This window comes from Epinephelus moara, chromosome 7 (assembly GCF_006386435.1).
Source record: "Epinephelus moara isolate mb chromosome 7, YSFRI_EMoa_1.0, whole genome shotgun sequence".
NCBI classification, from domain to species: Eukaryota; Metazoa; Chordata; class Actinopteri; order Perciformes; family Serranidae; genus Epinephelus; species Epinephelus moara.
The window spans coordinates 28,977,692-28,995,257 of record NC_065512.1 but is presented as its reverse complement, the minus strand read 5'-3'; the positions used below and the strand labels follow the sequence as shown (position 1 = coordinate 28,995,257).

At 39.3% G+C, this 17,566-nt stretch overlaps 1 protein-coding gene across 1 annotated transcript in view; it reads left to right on the top strand.

Annotated features, from left to right (window-relative positions):
• Positions 1-17,566, top strand: part of lrp1bb (low density lipoprotein receptor-related protein 1Bb) — a 329,117-nt gene that overhangs the window by 285,647 nt on the left and 25,904 nt on the right. The window contains exons 67-78 of the mRNA XM_050048038.1: positions 206-312; positions 3,831-3,963; positions 4,907-5,013; positions 5,143-5,275; positions 5,703-5,825; positions 6,011-6,133; positions 9,715-9,855; positions 10,148-10,282; positions 12,315-12,434; positions 12,638-12,879; positions 13,253-13,476; positions 14,357-14,463. Of these exons, the coding sequence (XP_049903995.1) occupies positions 206-312; positions 3,831-3,963; positions 4,907-5,013; positions 5,143-5,275; positions 5,703-5,825; positions 6,011-6,133; positions 9,715-9,855; positions 10,148-10,282; positions 12,315-12,434; positions 12,638-12,879; positions 13,253-13,476; positions 14,357-14,463 (1,695 nt within the window). The remainder of the gene's footprint in view (positions 1-205; positions 313-3,830; positions 3,964-4,906; positions 5,014-5,142; positions 5,276-5,702; positions 5,826-6,010; positions 6,134-9,714; positions 9,856-10,147; positions 10,283-12,314; positions 12,435-12,637; positions 12,880-13,252; positions 13,477-14,356; positions 14,464-17,566) is intronic.

The following is a 17,566-nucleotide window of genomic DNA, read 5'->3' as shown; positions in this document are numbered from 1 at the left end:
GCAGCAATGAATGTATTTACATCTTGATCAGCTTTGCCAGTTTCTCCACTTCTGATACAAAATGACTCTAATTAGCTAAAACGATGGTTTTGCCAACACAGAGCATTTGGCCGATTACTGCATCAGGGGATGTATGTTTGTTATGTATAATGCTGGAATAAAGAATCACTTTGGCACCATTTTGTATCTGTTTTTCTCAACTTAGAGCCAGTCACCTGCAACCACAAGGACTTTGCCTGCGCCAACGGAGACTGCATCTCGTCTAGATTCCGCTGTGATGGAGACTACGACTGCCTGGATAATTCAGATGAGGCTAGTGTTTGAGATATGTGCACCAATTACTTAGAAATCAAAGAGGAAGGTAAACCCACATGAGTGCTGCTAATGAGGCAGATATTAGCAAGACACTAAATTAAGAATAAAATACTGCACACTTCAAAAAAGCTCCAAAAGAAGAACTGTTTTAAATTGAACACCAACTTTTTGGACATTTTGCCATTTCTAGCACAATAGTCTTTCCAAGCACTTTGCTTATATAACTACATGCCAACCAATCTATTATATTATTAGGGTGGCAATGCCTGTCTCTATGGAAAATCATAGGTCAGTTTACACAAAAGTTAATATTACAAAGACACCTAAAATTACAGTGTACACAGACTAAATCATAGTATTTACTTATGGATTCTGTGATTTAGTCTGTAATTGATCTCTTGGAAATGTGCCCTAGTATCTGAGCTTGCAGCCCAAACACAGTTTAAATATCCCAATTGGAAAGGGAGATAAAATTGGACGAGTATATTGCCACTTGCGAAGAAAATAACCCCATTCCAGACATAATTCGTTGTGTCGATCCAAATATCCTCATCATGGTAGCTATAATCCAACAGTGCTGGACAGAAAATAGCACTGTGATGAGTTATTGTACCTTCAAGTACATTAGCGCATAAAATACCTTGTGTTTATTTGCTTCTGGAAATCCTAATCCCCCATGCCTTTCAGCAAAACAAAGACTGCTGTTTTGTTTATAAATATGCTTGAATATCTTAATTTATGAAGCTTCAAATTGCCTTTGTAATTTTACGCTCTTGTAATACGTGAAGAAATTAACTTAAATGTGCCTTTATCTAGCATTGCACGGTGTAAGGAGATTTTTTTGCAGGATTCATACAAAGAATGCTCAATCAGTGGTAATGATGCGGTGCAATGCATAATTCAAGGACAAAGGCTTGTTATTACCATTCATTATTCTTGTTAAATTATTGCTCCATTCAAAATTTGCACAGCAATTTTTATATGTAATCCCTCTCCATGCAAAGCACCGCAACCCTAATTAACCCTTTATTATGTGTCTCCCCACTGCCAACTTTCTGGGTCAATGCAGGCGAATAGTTTCAGGAAAGAAAGCCGCCTTTCGATCAGCTTTATAATACACTGTGATTATTAAATTTAGTTATTCATAGTGGCCATCATGGAGTAGATTGTCCAGCCTGTTATGGCTTCAATATTTACCTGAGTGTGGAAGAAAACTGGAATACATTATTTTTTTCTTTTGTCTGTACCAAAGCAAAAATATTTTTTACTCCAAACCAGTAAATCATCATAAACAGATTCAACTAAGATTATTTTTTAAGCTTTCAACAATACTTACAAGTTTATATTTTCTATTTGTTTTTCTGTTTCTTTTTTAATGTCTTATTGTTTTGATGACCAGAAGTCTGTATTTTGTCATCTAACTATTATAGTTATTACAGCAAATTTCCTTTACTATATAAAAGTAGGGAGTGTGTATATTAGGCAGTGGTGTGTAGTAACGCATTACATTTACTCTTTAGTAAACTAACTTCTAAGAGTAGTTATTTGCAGAACATTTTTTACTATTACTCAAGTACATGTGCGATAAAATATATGCATATTTGCAATTTGTATTTAGCTGAGCTCAACAGCAAATATCCGACAACAAGAAAGGATAGTCTAATAGCCAATCATAGCACTGCAGATGAAACGGAGGTGTGGCTCTACCCCCTGCATGACCTCTCTTTATTTGACTACAGTTCAAGATCATGGCAGAAGATGAAACACCTTCATCTCCTTTTGAAAAGAGGCACCTGCACATTCCTGGCCCAACATCCAGACCCTGTTTGCTTTTCCAAGGGCAAGGAAGAACTTTTATTTTATGAGCTGCTTACTTTGTCAACCCAAAACAGTGGACATCTTGACCTTCAAGAATTCCACATTGACAGCAGATGCTTATGTCATTTGTTATTTGTTGGTTCTGGATGTGGCACTTTAATGACAATTAACATGCACCTTGCATTTCTAATTACCTGTTGAGGACCTATTATAACATAATATATTGATGCATTAATTTGCATATAATGAAGTTACTCACAACCAGGAATTGGTGCCGAAACTGGTAGTAAATGAGCCCCAGGGCTAAATTATCAAAGACCGTAATATTGATAAGCTCTGACATTATCGGTTCTTTTATGGGTACTTTTTAAAGTTTTGGTTTAATTCACTATCATCCTGCAGCCTCTCACCCACGCTCTGTGCCGGGGCTGACCTCCTCCACATACACACATATCCACGCACATACACACACACCCACACGAAACAGAGAGGCTGCAGTGGAAACAAAGTGAAGATAACTCAAAAATTACTTGAGTTGACGTTTCTGTAAATGTAATTAAACCTTTGTGAGTAAGCGTCAATATCTTATCGGTACACGTGTTCAGCAAGCATGAACATGTAAACAGTGATATTTCATTTTGCTCTGTCTGCAGTCTCTCATCCACGGCCACTAACATTATGGTTTAGACAAGCACAGCACGCTAGTTCAGTTAAAAGCGAATTGTTACAAATACACTAAAATGACAGCTGTCTGTATGTAGTCTAAGTGTTTAGCTTAGTTTGGCACTTATCTTAAAATTGGGCAAATTCTTTAAAACTAAGCTGCTGGCTGACACAAACAGCCCCTCCTCCTCCCTCCGCCAGCAAAAATGTTACCTGCAGTGAATCACATCAGCAGAGAGGGAGCAGGACAGAGGACAGGAGGAATAAATACTAAACTTCACTGAGTATTGTGATGTCAGAAATATTAATTATATAGTGACTTTACTGTAAATTACTGTAGCTGCCCAAGAAACAACATTCATTTATATTTAAAATATTTAATAATCCTGTTCTGAATTTATTTTTTTTAGATCAATTTATTTTCTGAAAAGCAGTTATTAAGAAATGGAAAAAGAACGACAAGAGTAGAGCTAAACGTAGTAGTACTGATTGAATTTTTCACGGTACCCATACCTACTCACAACATGAATTGTTTTTCGCAATACTTATTTACTCAAGTATTACTTTGACTTGAGCCAATATAATTGTAAAATAACAATAATTTTACTTCAGTACCATTTTTGTTTGCTCTACCCACCACTGATATTAGGAGGAGTAATGTCACAGCGTTTATATTCACATTAAATCCAACATTTCATGACCTGTTGAGGATGATTGGTGAGTAGAAAGGAAAGTGCAAGAAAAAAAAAATGTTTGAAAGGCGACTGGTCCAAGTCCTGAAATAAATCATCTTTAAAAGAAGATTTACGGTACATCACAGAAAGCATGATTCAACATTTTCAAGCCCTGATAAAAGAAGACAGTGAACAGTGAACCCTGACTTGAGCATAGTACTTAACAGTTTTGATATTTCACAGATTAAAAGTGTTTTTGATTTTTTTTTCTAACAGTTAACATTCACTGTGTAATAATCTTATTATTACAGGGATTGTCTACCACATGTTTACAGTATGTTTTACTGTGTTCGTTTACAGAAAGACTGTGAGGCGCGCTGTGCAGATGACCAGTTTCGGTGTCACAACAACCTCTGCATCTCGCTCAAATGGCTGTGTGACGGCCAAGAGGACTGCAAGATGGGGGAAGATGAGAAAAACTGCCAGGAAACAGGTGCAAAACGAAATTCTTAGGAAGTGCTACAGAGTGTTACTCCTGTGCACCACTTGGTTGATAGAACATTACTTATTTCTAAACCTTGTGTTCTCTGGAATATGTTTTTCCATTTCTGTAAGAGCGGAGTTCAAACAGTTCAATAATTTGTATTATGTAGCAGGGTGAAAGAAAAGGTTATCGTTTCAATGTCAATAGCTGGAGGAGGTACTGAGTGTGAGTGAGTGAAAGATTCAGTGTTGCCCTGTGTGAGGTCATTGCTATCCTAAATAGTTAACAAGGTCAAAGCCGTACCCATGACAAATATAAAAATGTCCCCATATCAAGGTTAGAATTAGATTTAAACAGAACGTAGCCCTCATTTAATAGGCATAGTTAGGAATATTCTTTTTTACATTGATTTTATTATCATAACACATAAACTCATAGAAAGTGGTTGAAGGAAGTGTGACATTGTGTCCTTAAGATCTGTGCAGTATACATTAAAAATTATGAAGAAAAAAAGTTAAAAAAATATGAGTTTAAGAGTTTGAATGCGACAGTGACTAAATTTTCCCTTTGTACTTCCACACGAATTGCAGATCTTGAAAATGAATCACTCTGATTCTAATTTTGTGGAGGAGTAGAAATGGCCGCAGTTCTGCTGATTTGCTCGATTGAGTTCAGCTGTTCATTACTGGCCAAGTACTGTGAAGCACTTCGTTGAGCAGAAAGTAGTACACAATATGAGCTCTTTGACCTGCAGGACAACATCATACTGTATCATGGAGTGACAAGCTCCCATAATTCCCCTCATAAAAACTGCATTTTCCTGCCAGCATTAGCTCCACGTGGAGTTTTTCCACCTGATCACAGAGCAAGAAACTAAAAAAAAAATCTCACCTGAGTGATTTCCAGCTGAGAAAAGACAGGTTGTTGATGGATATACTTTGCCCTCTTCCAGTAGCCCCTTCATGTTCCGTGAACGAGTACGTGTGTGCCAGCGGAGGGTGTGTGTCAGCCAGCCTGCGATGTGATGGACATGACAACTGTCTGGATGGCTCAGATGAGGTCAGTGCAGCTTCACATGACTCACAAAAAGCAACCAAAAAATAATTTGTTTTGGTTTCCTCTGATTGCAGCTGACAACATTGTTCGAACGGACAGTTTTGATGGTTTACGGTGTGTCTCTGCTGACAGGTCGGCTGTGTGAAGGAGTGCAGAGAAGATGAGTTTCTCTGCCTGAATCGTGCCCACTGCATCCCTCGGCGCTGGCGCTGCGATGACGTGTTGGACTGCATGGACCACAGTGATGAGGAAAACTGCAGCCAGGGTAGGTGTGAGTGTGACCTCGGACTGTTATTTGAGTTTTTAATCCCTGAAGGCAGTAAAAAAAAACAGATTCTCAAATCTCTACACTGCAAACGTATCACTGAACAGCAAGTGAATTTCAAAGCATTTAATATAAAGGAGACAGAACAACAGAGAACAATGTATGGCAGTTAAGCTGCGTAGGTGGCAGAGGAAGGGATTTCACATACAGTAGGAATGAAAGATTTGAGATGAGATGAACAGATTCAACTTTGCTTTTGTGAGGCAAAATGATCCAGGGCTGCCTGTATCATTATATTAAATGATCTCTCATTGTAATCTTGTCATAGATGGTTTGTTCAGTCATATCTTCTACAACCTTGGATGTTATTTTCTACCCTAATTTAAAGAGTTTTAAGTCCTGAGGACTTATCTGTGTGTAATTGCAGGTGCTTTCTTCTGCCGGGCCGATGAGTTCATTTGCAACAACACCTTATGCAAACTCCACACGTGGGTGTGTGATGGCAAGGACGATTGTGGAGATAACTCTGACGAGGACATAGACATGTGTGGTGGGTTGAAAGTGTCACTCACAAGGCTTTCCTTTGAAGACAGTTGATACATATTTTATAAACCACTACTATTCTATTTTCCAAGAGGGAAGATTTCACTGTCTTTTTATACAAGATTGCATGCAGTTGTTTTTTTTTGTTTTGAAAGACATATCCATTAACTTTTCGTGTCTTTTCATCTCCAGCAAAACTTCCCTGCCCTCCTACAAGGCCATTCCGTTGCAGAAATGATCATGTGTGTCTGCGCACGGACCAAGTTTGCAACAAAGTGGATGACTGTGGTGACAACTCGGATGAAGAAGAGTGTGGTGAGTACAGAGTGCACCAATACAGATCTGATATTAAATCTGCACCAAGCAAACTTTTCTGTGAAAATACAATTAAAGTTATGGTCAGTTTATTAAACAGAGTGCAGCACTCTACTTCTATTATTTGATAACCATGCTCCCCTGATGTACCTGTCCTTGACCCATAGAAGTGTAGATATCGTTTCATTCTGATAGAAAGCTTAAAACATTAATTGGGGCTGGGGCAGAACTTGGCAAACCCATGAACACTGTTGGTTTTTGACGAAGACAGGAAATTACATAATGAAACTTAAAAGTAAACTCCAAATTGTCCTCAAAACCAGTGACTCTCACATTTTTAGCTCATGACCCCTGAAAAGAAGCAATGTTTACTTGTATACTCCTGTCCCCTCATCACACTTTGCCTGTGTATGAGCTGAACTTTTGAGTGAGTTAGTGATTTTTCTTTCTCAGATAGTTTAACCAGCCAATTTGGCTGTTATCGGGTTATTAAGCAGCCGTTATTGGTAGTGATAAGTATTATAGATATAAGTAAGTAGGGGCCTTCCACACCTACTTTTAGGTTGAGAGGGCCATTGTCAAGCCATGAAATGATACTCTGTACCAGAAAGGGTGGGGTGGGGTGGGGGTGTTGGATTGGATGGGTTAAACACAGGACTTTCAACCAGGAGAACAGAACAAACCATGATCTTTGTTTTCAAACCTTACCATGTTGTTTTGGCACCTAAAACTAAGGAAAGTTGAAGTGAAACAACAAACAAACAGGTAACAGTCACTATATGGGCTGATAATGGCCTTCTGAACCTACCAGTAAGTGTATTCCTTTCACACATGCACTGCGACTCTGAACTTATCTAGACATTACGTAGAGGAGCTGTATGTGACAATGCAAATGTCTGAATCAGTTGGCTTGGACCATTGTGGTTGAGCCCATCATTAAATAGAGCTGGTCCTTGTCTGGATAGTTCACATTGAGCGAATGGCATTTCTATCATGTGACTGGCACAAAACTAAAAGCATACAAGCATCCAAGGATGGAGAAGAAGGGTCATTTTCACTGAGAAGCCAATGAAAAATGTCTAACTGGAGAGATGACCAGATTTGGGAACCTCTGTTTGTGAGGGCCGAAACTGAAATTGTTAGAGAAATTAAATGAACAGCAAGAGACTGTTCTTTATGACCAAATTATACACCAGCTACATCAGTAAAATACTCTGATTCCTGGAGCGTACCTTTTGCTTAATGTCCTGGCTCCTGCATGCTCTACCTACGGCTACCCCTTACCTAAACCAAATACAGTATCTCCAGTCTCTCAGAACATGTCTGATACAGTCCCATGTTCATGAGAGAAAACTGCCTATGAGGCTTATAACCACAGATAATGACCATTTAATGGACTGATAACATCCTGATTGGGTGGTTAAGTGAAATCATTTTAGAGAGCGGATGAGGTAAATCTATCCATAGTAAAGAAAAAGAATGTGTAGTAGGATTTTTATTTTATTTATTTTTTATGTTTCTTTTCTAACCTGTTTATTGTCCTGGGTTTTCCCTGCCTTTCTAAGATAAAGGCGGGCCCGCCTGAGTGATTTTGGCCGCCACCTTGGTTAAAGCGTGTGTGTGTGCATGGGGGGCGTCCAGATGTAGCGTCTTTTGTGCGCACAAACCCATTACTTTCAATGTAGACACGCGTCATACACGCTCCCAACCCAAAGCAACGCCGTAGCGTTGTGCATTCGGTGCAACGCGCTTGTTTTTTCATCTGGCACACAGCTCCACGGACCTGCTTCTCCCTCTGGTGTTGTGTCAGATCCTGGTTCCCCCTCGGGCTGTGTCTCTCCTACGGTTTCCCACGTAGCTCTGCCCCGTTTGAAAGGCGAAGGAAGCCTATATGTGAAAAGACGTCACCTCCAAGATGTAGAATGTGTATTATAGAAGAGAGACACACATTTCAGGACCGCTGACTTGTATCATCAGAACAGACATGTCCTGTGATTTTCAGCCTCCTTTCATATTTAATAGAGGGGGAACAATACCTGACAGTAATATTCTCAGCTGTCAGGATGTGCCTGCTGTAAAGGGTAAATAGAATCAAGGAAGGCTGAAAATCACAGGACATGTCTGTTCTGATTATACAAGTCACCAGTGTAAAGCTCAAGCATGTGGGGGCCTCCATTCACATTTAATAGAGGGGGGGACCGTATCTAAAAGTACAGCTGTCAAGATGCCCCCCGCCACAGGCCTTTGCCACCTTGGTCTTGAAAAAACCCTGCTGTCATGTCATTGTTTGAAACGGCAGCAAATAAGTGTTGCATCCAACACAATTTGGACCATTAGCATTACATTTTTGATCTCTCATGTACCTGTGATATCCTCATGTACACAACACCAAACACTGACCAGGTTGATAAATGTTAGCATGGTCAGCAGTTTTCTGATGTTAAATTCTTGGCCTTGAGCCTAGTATATTATGAGCTGTATGAACTGTATGTGCAGTCATACAATCCTACACGGTTTAGTGATTATGAAAAAGAATACTTGGGATTTAACATTTCTTTAAATACGAATAGTTGGCTGCATGTGCTGCGTATCATCCACTCAAGGATGATGACTTGCTGATAAATAAAGGCAGGGGGTGTGTTTGCAACTCTGTGTAAATGAGAGATTTACAGGCTGCATTGTAAAAATTGAGTGTACTTTGATTTGGGTTTTTTTGTTTTACATTGTTTCGATTGTGGGTATCATGCTTCTTCTTTTTTTTTTTTTAATTTTCTCTGATATGCCCAAAGACATAATGGCTGCCGGCTCTCATATAGTGTCCTGACGTGTTCGCTCAACACAAGCCTGGTGTGAACGATCGCATAGAGCAGACAGGACAGGAAGGGACAAATCACCTCTCTCATCCTTCTCTCTTTCATTCCGTTTGTCCTCAATTCATCTTCCTCTCTGATTCCATTGATATGTCCATCCATCTCTTATCTCACTCCATTACCTCTCACCATTGTATGCTTCTGTCCTCTATCCATCCCTTAAATCTCACCTTAATCCCACGGTTCCCTCCATCCACCCTCTATCACTTCATTTTGTTCTTTTCCCTTTCTTCTCTCCATTGTGGGGACGATGGCAAACTCTCGGTATATTATTCTAGTAAAGATAAAAAATTGTTCACTGACAACTCAAAACAAAATACATACAAGTAACATTTTATGAAACAGCTCTGTAATAGTGTATATTCTCTGTTTTGAAAATTGACTGACAATTATAGATTGATTACCAAAGTTAAAATATTCATTCCTGCAGCAAGTAACAAGTAGCAAGTAATCTAGGACCTTAGAACATCAAATTTATTTTCAAAACGCAGTGAAGTTAAAGTGAAAGCAATAAGATAGGTATATAATTGTTAATAAGCTCTGTCCACAATGGTGGAGATTTCAGAATTTTAATCAAATTTTAATTTGTACTTACTTAGCTTTTAAAACCAAAGGCAACATACAGTATTTGCACTTGAATTTTTGGCAGTACATGAGTTAGGTTATGAGTTTTTGTTGTCTTTTTAACTGACGCTGTGTGTACCGAAGCAGAGGTGGTGGCTGGAAGACCTCGACCTTGTGGAAAGACAGAGTTCACCTGCAGTAACCAACGCTGCATCCCCATCCAGCTGCAGTGCGACCTCTTCAGCGACTGCGGCGATGGCGGCTCAGACGAGCAAGACTGCAAGACCTGTAAGTACTGCACCAGCTGACTTGAGTGAACAGATCAAAGAAGTGTTTCGGAAAAGATGAAAAGTTCCCGAATGTCACAATGATGTTATCAAGAAGCTCAGCAATCGCCTCATTTTAAATGTGATGTTTTATTATTTATGGTAATATATGTATGCCCGTGTTTGACGTGTTGCTGTGTACTATATGAAAAGAGATGATGCCCTCTCAGCTTTTGCACATCAAAAGGAAAACACAGCAGGTGTCTAGGACGCGCAGGACTGATGTGTAATCAAAGTCCTGTCTTTATTTGTAGTTTCCAACGGAGATGTATGTGGAAAGAAAGCAAATCCATGTGGAGAGGATGCGATTTGCAACCAGACAAATGCTAATGCTATATGCCAGTGCAAACCTGGCTTTAAGAGGAATCAACACACAGGCCTATGTGAAGGTAATGCATAATCAGTTTTATTCATTTTTCACATTGCAACAGTTAAAGGAGCTCCTTAAGACATTTAGACCATTAATATGGCAGCAAACAACTATTTGCTATGTAAAAATATAGTAGAGTAATGGTGTCCTGAGCAGAGAATGACGTCATGCTTCCTCTGTGTGTGTTGTACTACAAGCTTTTCTGTTTGTTGCTGTGGTAGCACATTAGCATGTTAGTGCCTATGAGTCCCATGTGTGTATCCCACTAGCTTGCTAATCTTGACTGCTTAGCACTGTGCTCATATGAATGAATGGTATTGTTGTGGAAGCGCCCAACCACCAGTTTCTCCCAAGTTACCACCATTAGCTCTGCCACCAATGTTGCCATTGTTAGCGCCATTGGCTTTGGTGCACTGTTAGCTGACTGCACCTTTAGCTGCTAGCTGTTGTCTTGGCTATCGCCACGTTGAGAGCCATTTGCAGAATCTCTGAATCATATAAGGAGCTCCTTTAACAGTACAACAGTAACTGGTTCAGTCACTACAACATTTTGTTTCAGACTGTTAAGTAAACAATTTATTTTCACTAGCTCAGCCAGGTTAAGATGTGGCGATTATTACACTTTTGTTGCGAATACTGTCAGGTGTCACATATGAAAAGGTGTTACTTGGGGTTTTATTATGAGTAAAACCATTAGAATTTCTATAACTAATATTTAGATGTATAAAACAGCTGCTGAAACCAGACAAGCCAGTTTTTATCAATGAAAATTGTTTCAGTGTACAAAGTAATGTGGCTGTTTCAGTATTAAGTCATGTCACAACATATCAAACCAAGGCCTCTTGTTTCATGACAATAAACTGGCAGTCTTCAATTATGTGGAGAACCTTTTGACAGGACATGCAGACGTACATTCCCTTTAGTACAGTCATGTCCAAAGTCCAGCCTGAGGACCCATTGTGGGCTGCAAACCCATTTTAAATGGCCCTCGGTTTGTCTTTCAAAATATACTGTATGATTAATGCAATACTGGTTAATTAAGCAAGGTCACTTTGCATTATTTTTTTCATTCACCTCATAGTAGCAGGACAATCATACAGTTTATGGACATGCACCAAGTAGGGACTACACAGGTGGGACCAATGCAATTTCATAGTCAGATGGTCAAAAAGCAAAAGAACAATTACCTAACAGCAGATATTTCCTGTTAGGTGGCAGACATGGCCACAGCAAAGAAGCATAAAGGCGAGGGCCGTCACTTTCAGGAGTGGTGGAAAGTTGAATACTTTTTTCACTTAAAGATGAAACAGTTGTGTTTGTGTCATTTGTATGCGATTTTATTTATCTATTTAATTATATATTATTCGTATTTAATATGAAGCAGCTGCCCCCCAGGTATTTTCACATTAAAAAAGGTTTGGACTGCTTTAGTAGCTTTAGTATTAAGCTGATATCAAAAACATCATTAACTCTCAATAAGCTTTAACAAAAAGCAACTGAGGTTACTTTAGGAATACTGTAAGACTGCAAACAAAAACATAGATAATTGCTTTAAAAGTGTCACAGCTTTGGCCTCCTCTCCCACTTGCTATCTGCTTCCACTGAAATGATACTATTAAGATGAAGAATATTGAATATAATCATTGCAGTCTTAAGAGATGATAGTTATGATTATTCAGTCAACCTGTTGACCCGGTTCTTGTTTCCCATTTTGATGGCTTTTGTGTGGTAGTTATAACCCGCATGCAAAGAGAAAATGTCATTGACTACATGCATATAATTTCCTCTTTACTAATGGGTTGAGGGCACCACTTATCATGGAGAAAATTGAAATAAGGTTTACACTGCATTTCTCACTTATACATGCATGTCCTGACCATAGCCACTTTTGGCCTTGGCCTTACTGTTCTGTGCTGGAATGTATTTGTCATTTATTACTCATCATATCTCAGTGTGTATCAAGAATCTCATTAGGGATAAAAATATAAACATTTTTCTTCCTTTTCTAAAGCAAATTGTTCCTAATTTAATCAGTCTCTTTTTTTTTTCAGAGATAAATGAATGCCTGCAGTATGACGCATGTCCTCATTACTGCACAAACACTAAAGGATCTTTTAAGTGCACATGTGATCGAAATTATAAGGAGATCAATGGCAATTGCATTGCAAAAGGTATGACCCTAAAGTTTGATATCAGAAATTCTTTAGTGTACTCTGCAAACATACTCGTTTGATGTGACTTCCTTGTTAACTTAGTACAATGTTTAACTGTATTTGTATGTACTGTGCTTAAACTGTTGTCTAATACCCGAAATGGAATTTAGCCAATTTCCTTTTGTTTTCTTTTTTTTACATATTAATAACTCACCGGGCAGGACCAGAAGATCGAGTGCTCTACATAGCTAATGATACTGAAATCCGAAGTTTTGTGTATCCATTTAACCAGAGCCACGGACACAAACTGCTCACTCACATTGAGGACAATGCCCGCATTATTGGGATGGATGCTCTGTTTCACCACCAAAAGTTTATCTGGGCCACCCAATTTAACCCTGGTGGAATTTTTTACAAAGACAATCTAGAGAGAAGTCAAACTAAGACAAATGTCAGAAACATTGTAAGTATATCTACTGTGATACTTTTTTCTTTTCAAACATCATAGCAAATTTTGCAGTTTCTGGTTGTAAAAAATGGGTTGAGATAATAAAAAATAAGCTTGTTTATAAGATCTATTATGTGTCAAAAGAATCCCTAACATGTCTAGTTATACCCTAAGATATTAAAAGCATTAAGTTAGCCAATTGCTCATGTTGTCTGTCAATTCAAAGTAAGGTGCTTGAGGTTACTAACATACATGTGAAGTTTTTTCATACAGTGTACACCATTATACCAAATGTCTCCATACTATGTCTTTTATGAGATGCCACTCTAAGTGAATGTATGCACAAAGTTCATACAGAGAGCCTGACTCTGGCTATTATTGGTTGCAGTGTTCAGACTTCCGTCGACCCAGAGATATTTCTGCTGACTGGATCACAGGCAACATCTACTGGACCGATCACTCTCGAATGCACTGGTTCAGCTATTACACAGCCCACTGGACCAAATTACGGTATTCCATAAATGTGGGGCAACTTAAGGGACCAAATTGCACCCGCCTGATTACTGACATTGCAGGAGAGCCATACGCCATAGCTGTCAACCCAGCCAGAGGGTAAGTTGTGCACATAGCTATTGTCTTTTCCTACTGACGTCTCAAGACTTGTGACCCGTAGACAAGTGTCTTACATTTGATAAAAACCTGATAGATCTGACACTTTTTTTTTCTCACTATCATGGATTTTATCCATCCCATAAACAATAGGCAGCATGTCTTGCCAAACATGCCTTGCTGTCACAATGAATGCCCTTTACTAGCCAAGTGCTGCAAAGTGAAGCAGCTAAACCAAGTGCTCCCTTGGCCATTGAGATAGCAGTGAGCTTAATCGCAGTGACAAAAACATCAACCTATGAACCTTTTCTGGGCACTTTTTGTCAGTGGATCCATTTTCAATACCTGAGGAAAGCGGTGTTACTTGGAAAATGCACCCAGTGCTTAATGGTGAAAGGAAGCAATTTATTAATTACTCAGCTGCAGTGGAAGTAGCTTAATTAGTTACCTATTATATCACACCAGCTCCATTAAAGGTGCCCTCCAACAACAACAAAGCCGCCACACCTACATGTGGTTGTAATACATCACTCTCACATTGAATCTTGAGGCTTTCCAAATGTTCTCATCAGTCGCATCACCATCTCACACTCAAAGTTAGCAAGTAAAGATGTAAGAACATAATTTATGCAAATCTGCATTTGCTTTGGTATTGCATATTATGTCATCACCAAGGACAAAAGGATTTCTAAGAATATAGTATACTATGAAAAACCAAATGTGTTGCAGTTACTGTGATACAATAGGAAATTATCAGGCTATATGAAAGTTATATGCATTGATTTATTTTGATATATAGTAGATTCAAAGGTATATTTTGATGCATACTGTCTACAGGAAGATGGTGTCAGGAAGGTACAGCATTTCTCTTTCTCTGTTCCAGGATGATGTACTGGAGCGTAATAGGCGATCACTCTCATATCGAGGAATCAGCCATGGATGGCTCCTTACGCAGAGTGCTCTTGGAAAAAAATCTCAGGAGACCCACCGGTAGGTACTTCTTTTTTAAAGGCCCTAAATTAGTTATATTGGTGTACATTTCTTTCTTCTCGTTACTTTTGTATCTTAAGGGTACCTTGTGGGGCTTTCATGAAAACAAATATAAACATTCAGTGTTCCTCATTCCTCATTGTGTGTGTGTCTTTGAGACTGAATACTAATGTTGAATGCATTTCCTTTCTCATAAAACATTTGCAAAGCAGATTCTTTGGAATATTTTGAAACATTCATTGTTAACATCCACAAGCAGTCATCTTTTTCTGCCTTTGCTGGCGCTTTGCAAGGTGTCTTGGCATGTTACTGCCACCGGCCGTCAATCAGTAGAATAGTGGGAAACCACTGGCAGGAAGGCAGTAGGGTCATCAAAGGCTTGTGCGCATGCATATACATCCTCGTGTAAGTTCATAAGAAACAACTAAATGGGGACATACCCACAAACCATAATAGTGCTGTTGGTTGTCAGAACTTTTCAGGATACTTTTGTTAGTGTATACTTTCAGTTGCATATGCAGTTTGATACTCTTTTACATTCTATGTATTCACATGTATGTTTGATCACCTGTCCTAATTTTCATACTGTTATTTGTAATTTTAAAACAGTTAAATAAGACACTCTTCCGGGGCGTCTTTAGCTTAGTGGGTAGAGCAGGTGCCCCATGTACAAGGCTGTTGCCACAGCGGCCCGGGTTCGACTCCAGCCTGTGGCCCTTTGCTGCATGTCATCCCCTCTCTCTCCCCCTCTCAAAACTTACCTGTCCTGATCTTAATTAAAAGTTAGTGACTAGGGGTGTAAATCAAGATATGATATTACATAAATTCTTCGGACAATTATACAATTTTTGCTGATATCACGAAGTCTGCCAGATTACAATTTTGATTTAATTTAATTCAGGGGCCTGTGATCGATATGAGTAAATACCAAAAAATATTCCCATTGTCTTTTTCTCGGCTGCTTGCCATTGTCTGCCTGGTCCTAGGTCACTGTCAGCACCTTTGGAATGTTCCAGAAGACGGTGTGCTGCAGCAGAAATGGTGACTTACACCAGGGCCACACCGGACGCGGAAGCACTGTGAATAGCCTCGAAGCGTAGCCAGTTTCCTTTCGGCGCCCATGTTAACCGATTGTGTCATCCACACCAGCCGCGGAGCTGCGCGGCGCGGCTGGTGTGGATGACTGCACGTCTGACATCGGGCAGGAAGTCAAACAAAGGAACAGCAATAGCATCCGGTCAATTTTCAGAATAAAACAAATTTCAAAATAAAACACCCCGTTTGACAAATGCAATGTATATATGTGTTTATATACATATTAGTCAGTGGTATCTAAACAGAGCGCGAGAGAGATGAACACACACACACTCACACCCACTAACACACACACACACACACACACAAGAAATAGAGATAGAGAGAGAGAGTGTGGGCCGGCTATAGGGGGTGGGGGTCGGGGCACGCACACGCAAACAGAGAGAAATACCCATGATGGAAAAACAGCCCCAAATGTGACGGAGACAACAGCTGGGAGCAGAAGCGCTTGTCGACCGGCGTGGAGAAATGTGCGTCTGATGTGAACGGGCTTGCGCGAGAATTTCGGTGCGCTGCGCTTCGCAGCAGTTCGTTGGCAGTGTGGCCCTGGCGTCAGACGTGCCATAGGAATTAGAAAAAAAAAAAAAAAAATGACAGTGTGTATCAATATTTTTACTTTGCATTGATGATATTGAATCGATAAATTGATCCCAAACAATGTGTTCTTACACCTCTAGTTGCAACCAAGTGCCACACTGTGGGCAGCACACATCCAAGAGGAAGCTGCAAAAATTGCTGATACAGCACCAAAAAAACAACAACAAAAAACAAAAACAAAACACAAATATAGCAAATGAGAGTGGATCTGGGGTTAGCTTTCACTTTCGCTGGCAAGGTTGAGGAATACGCAGGGAGGCGTATCCCGTAGTCAGACATCTCACTTATGCTACCTTGAGAACTGGGGTTATGCAAGTAACCTAAAGTTTTCAAAATGTTGTCTACAATTGCATAGTATACCTTTAAGACAAAAAATAATAATGAAATACCATAAAGACATGTTGTTAACATGAATATTTTGTTTCCTTCAGATTAACAATGCTTTGCCATGAATGACTGCTTTGGTTGGATCAGTACTTCAGTATTTCAGTTAAACTTTGTTGATCTGTCTTTGAAAAACTGGCACCTCTAAATTGTACAGTATTATAACACCGTTTGATTGAAATTCTTAATCTGTGCACAAAGGAACAGTCATACATACAGTATATGTCCATACCATAGAAATGAAATAGAACAGCCATTGTAATTCACAGCCAGGGCTTCATTCCATCGCAAGAAGAGGAAGTAATGAAACCATGGTAACCTCTGTGACACATTTGATGCACTGCATGCATGACTTTGTAATCCATAACAAGCCACTGAATATACAAAGCCATGTAAGATATTAAATTGGCTGACAACCTAATTAGCAAACATTGCATCAACAAGAGCAAGTTCACACTTTCAACTAAAAAAATCCACAGAAAAATATAACCTGTTTTGTAATTATGTATCTCATTAAATGACATTAGATGCATTGGTTTGTAGTACCAGATAGATACCCACAGGAACAAGTGTCATCATAAGCCCCCGTATGGAATATGTTATGACCCATATACCATTGTGTAACTATGGTGAATATCTGTAGGTTCATCCACATCCCATATATACTGTGTATTTAATATTGTATAGCCAGTGCAATCACAGCTTTAAAGTCAAAGCCTCAAGATATATAAGTAAGGAATACTTTACAGCCACTTGGAATTTGTTGGTGTGTCTGTAGGGAGACACTTAGTGCTGATCTAGTTTTGAAGAGCTGCTTTGGCCTCCTTTAATTCAAGGGACCCATGCACTGTCTCGGTCACAGAAAGAGGAATTCATCATCTGTGGAAAAACGCAAACCTATTTAAACGCCCCGGCCAGGTGCTCAATTATCCAGTCAGACTTTTGGGAGAAAGTAAAGTGAGTCACTGATTTGAAATTGTAATGTAAGCACGCCAAGATGGTTTATCTACTGTCTTCTTTTGACACA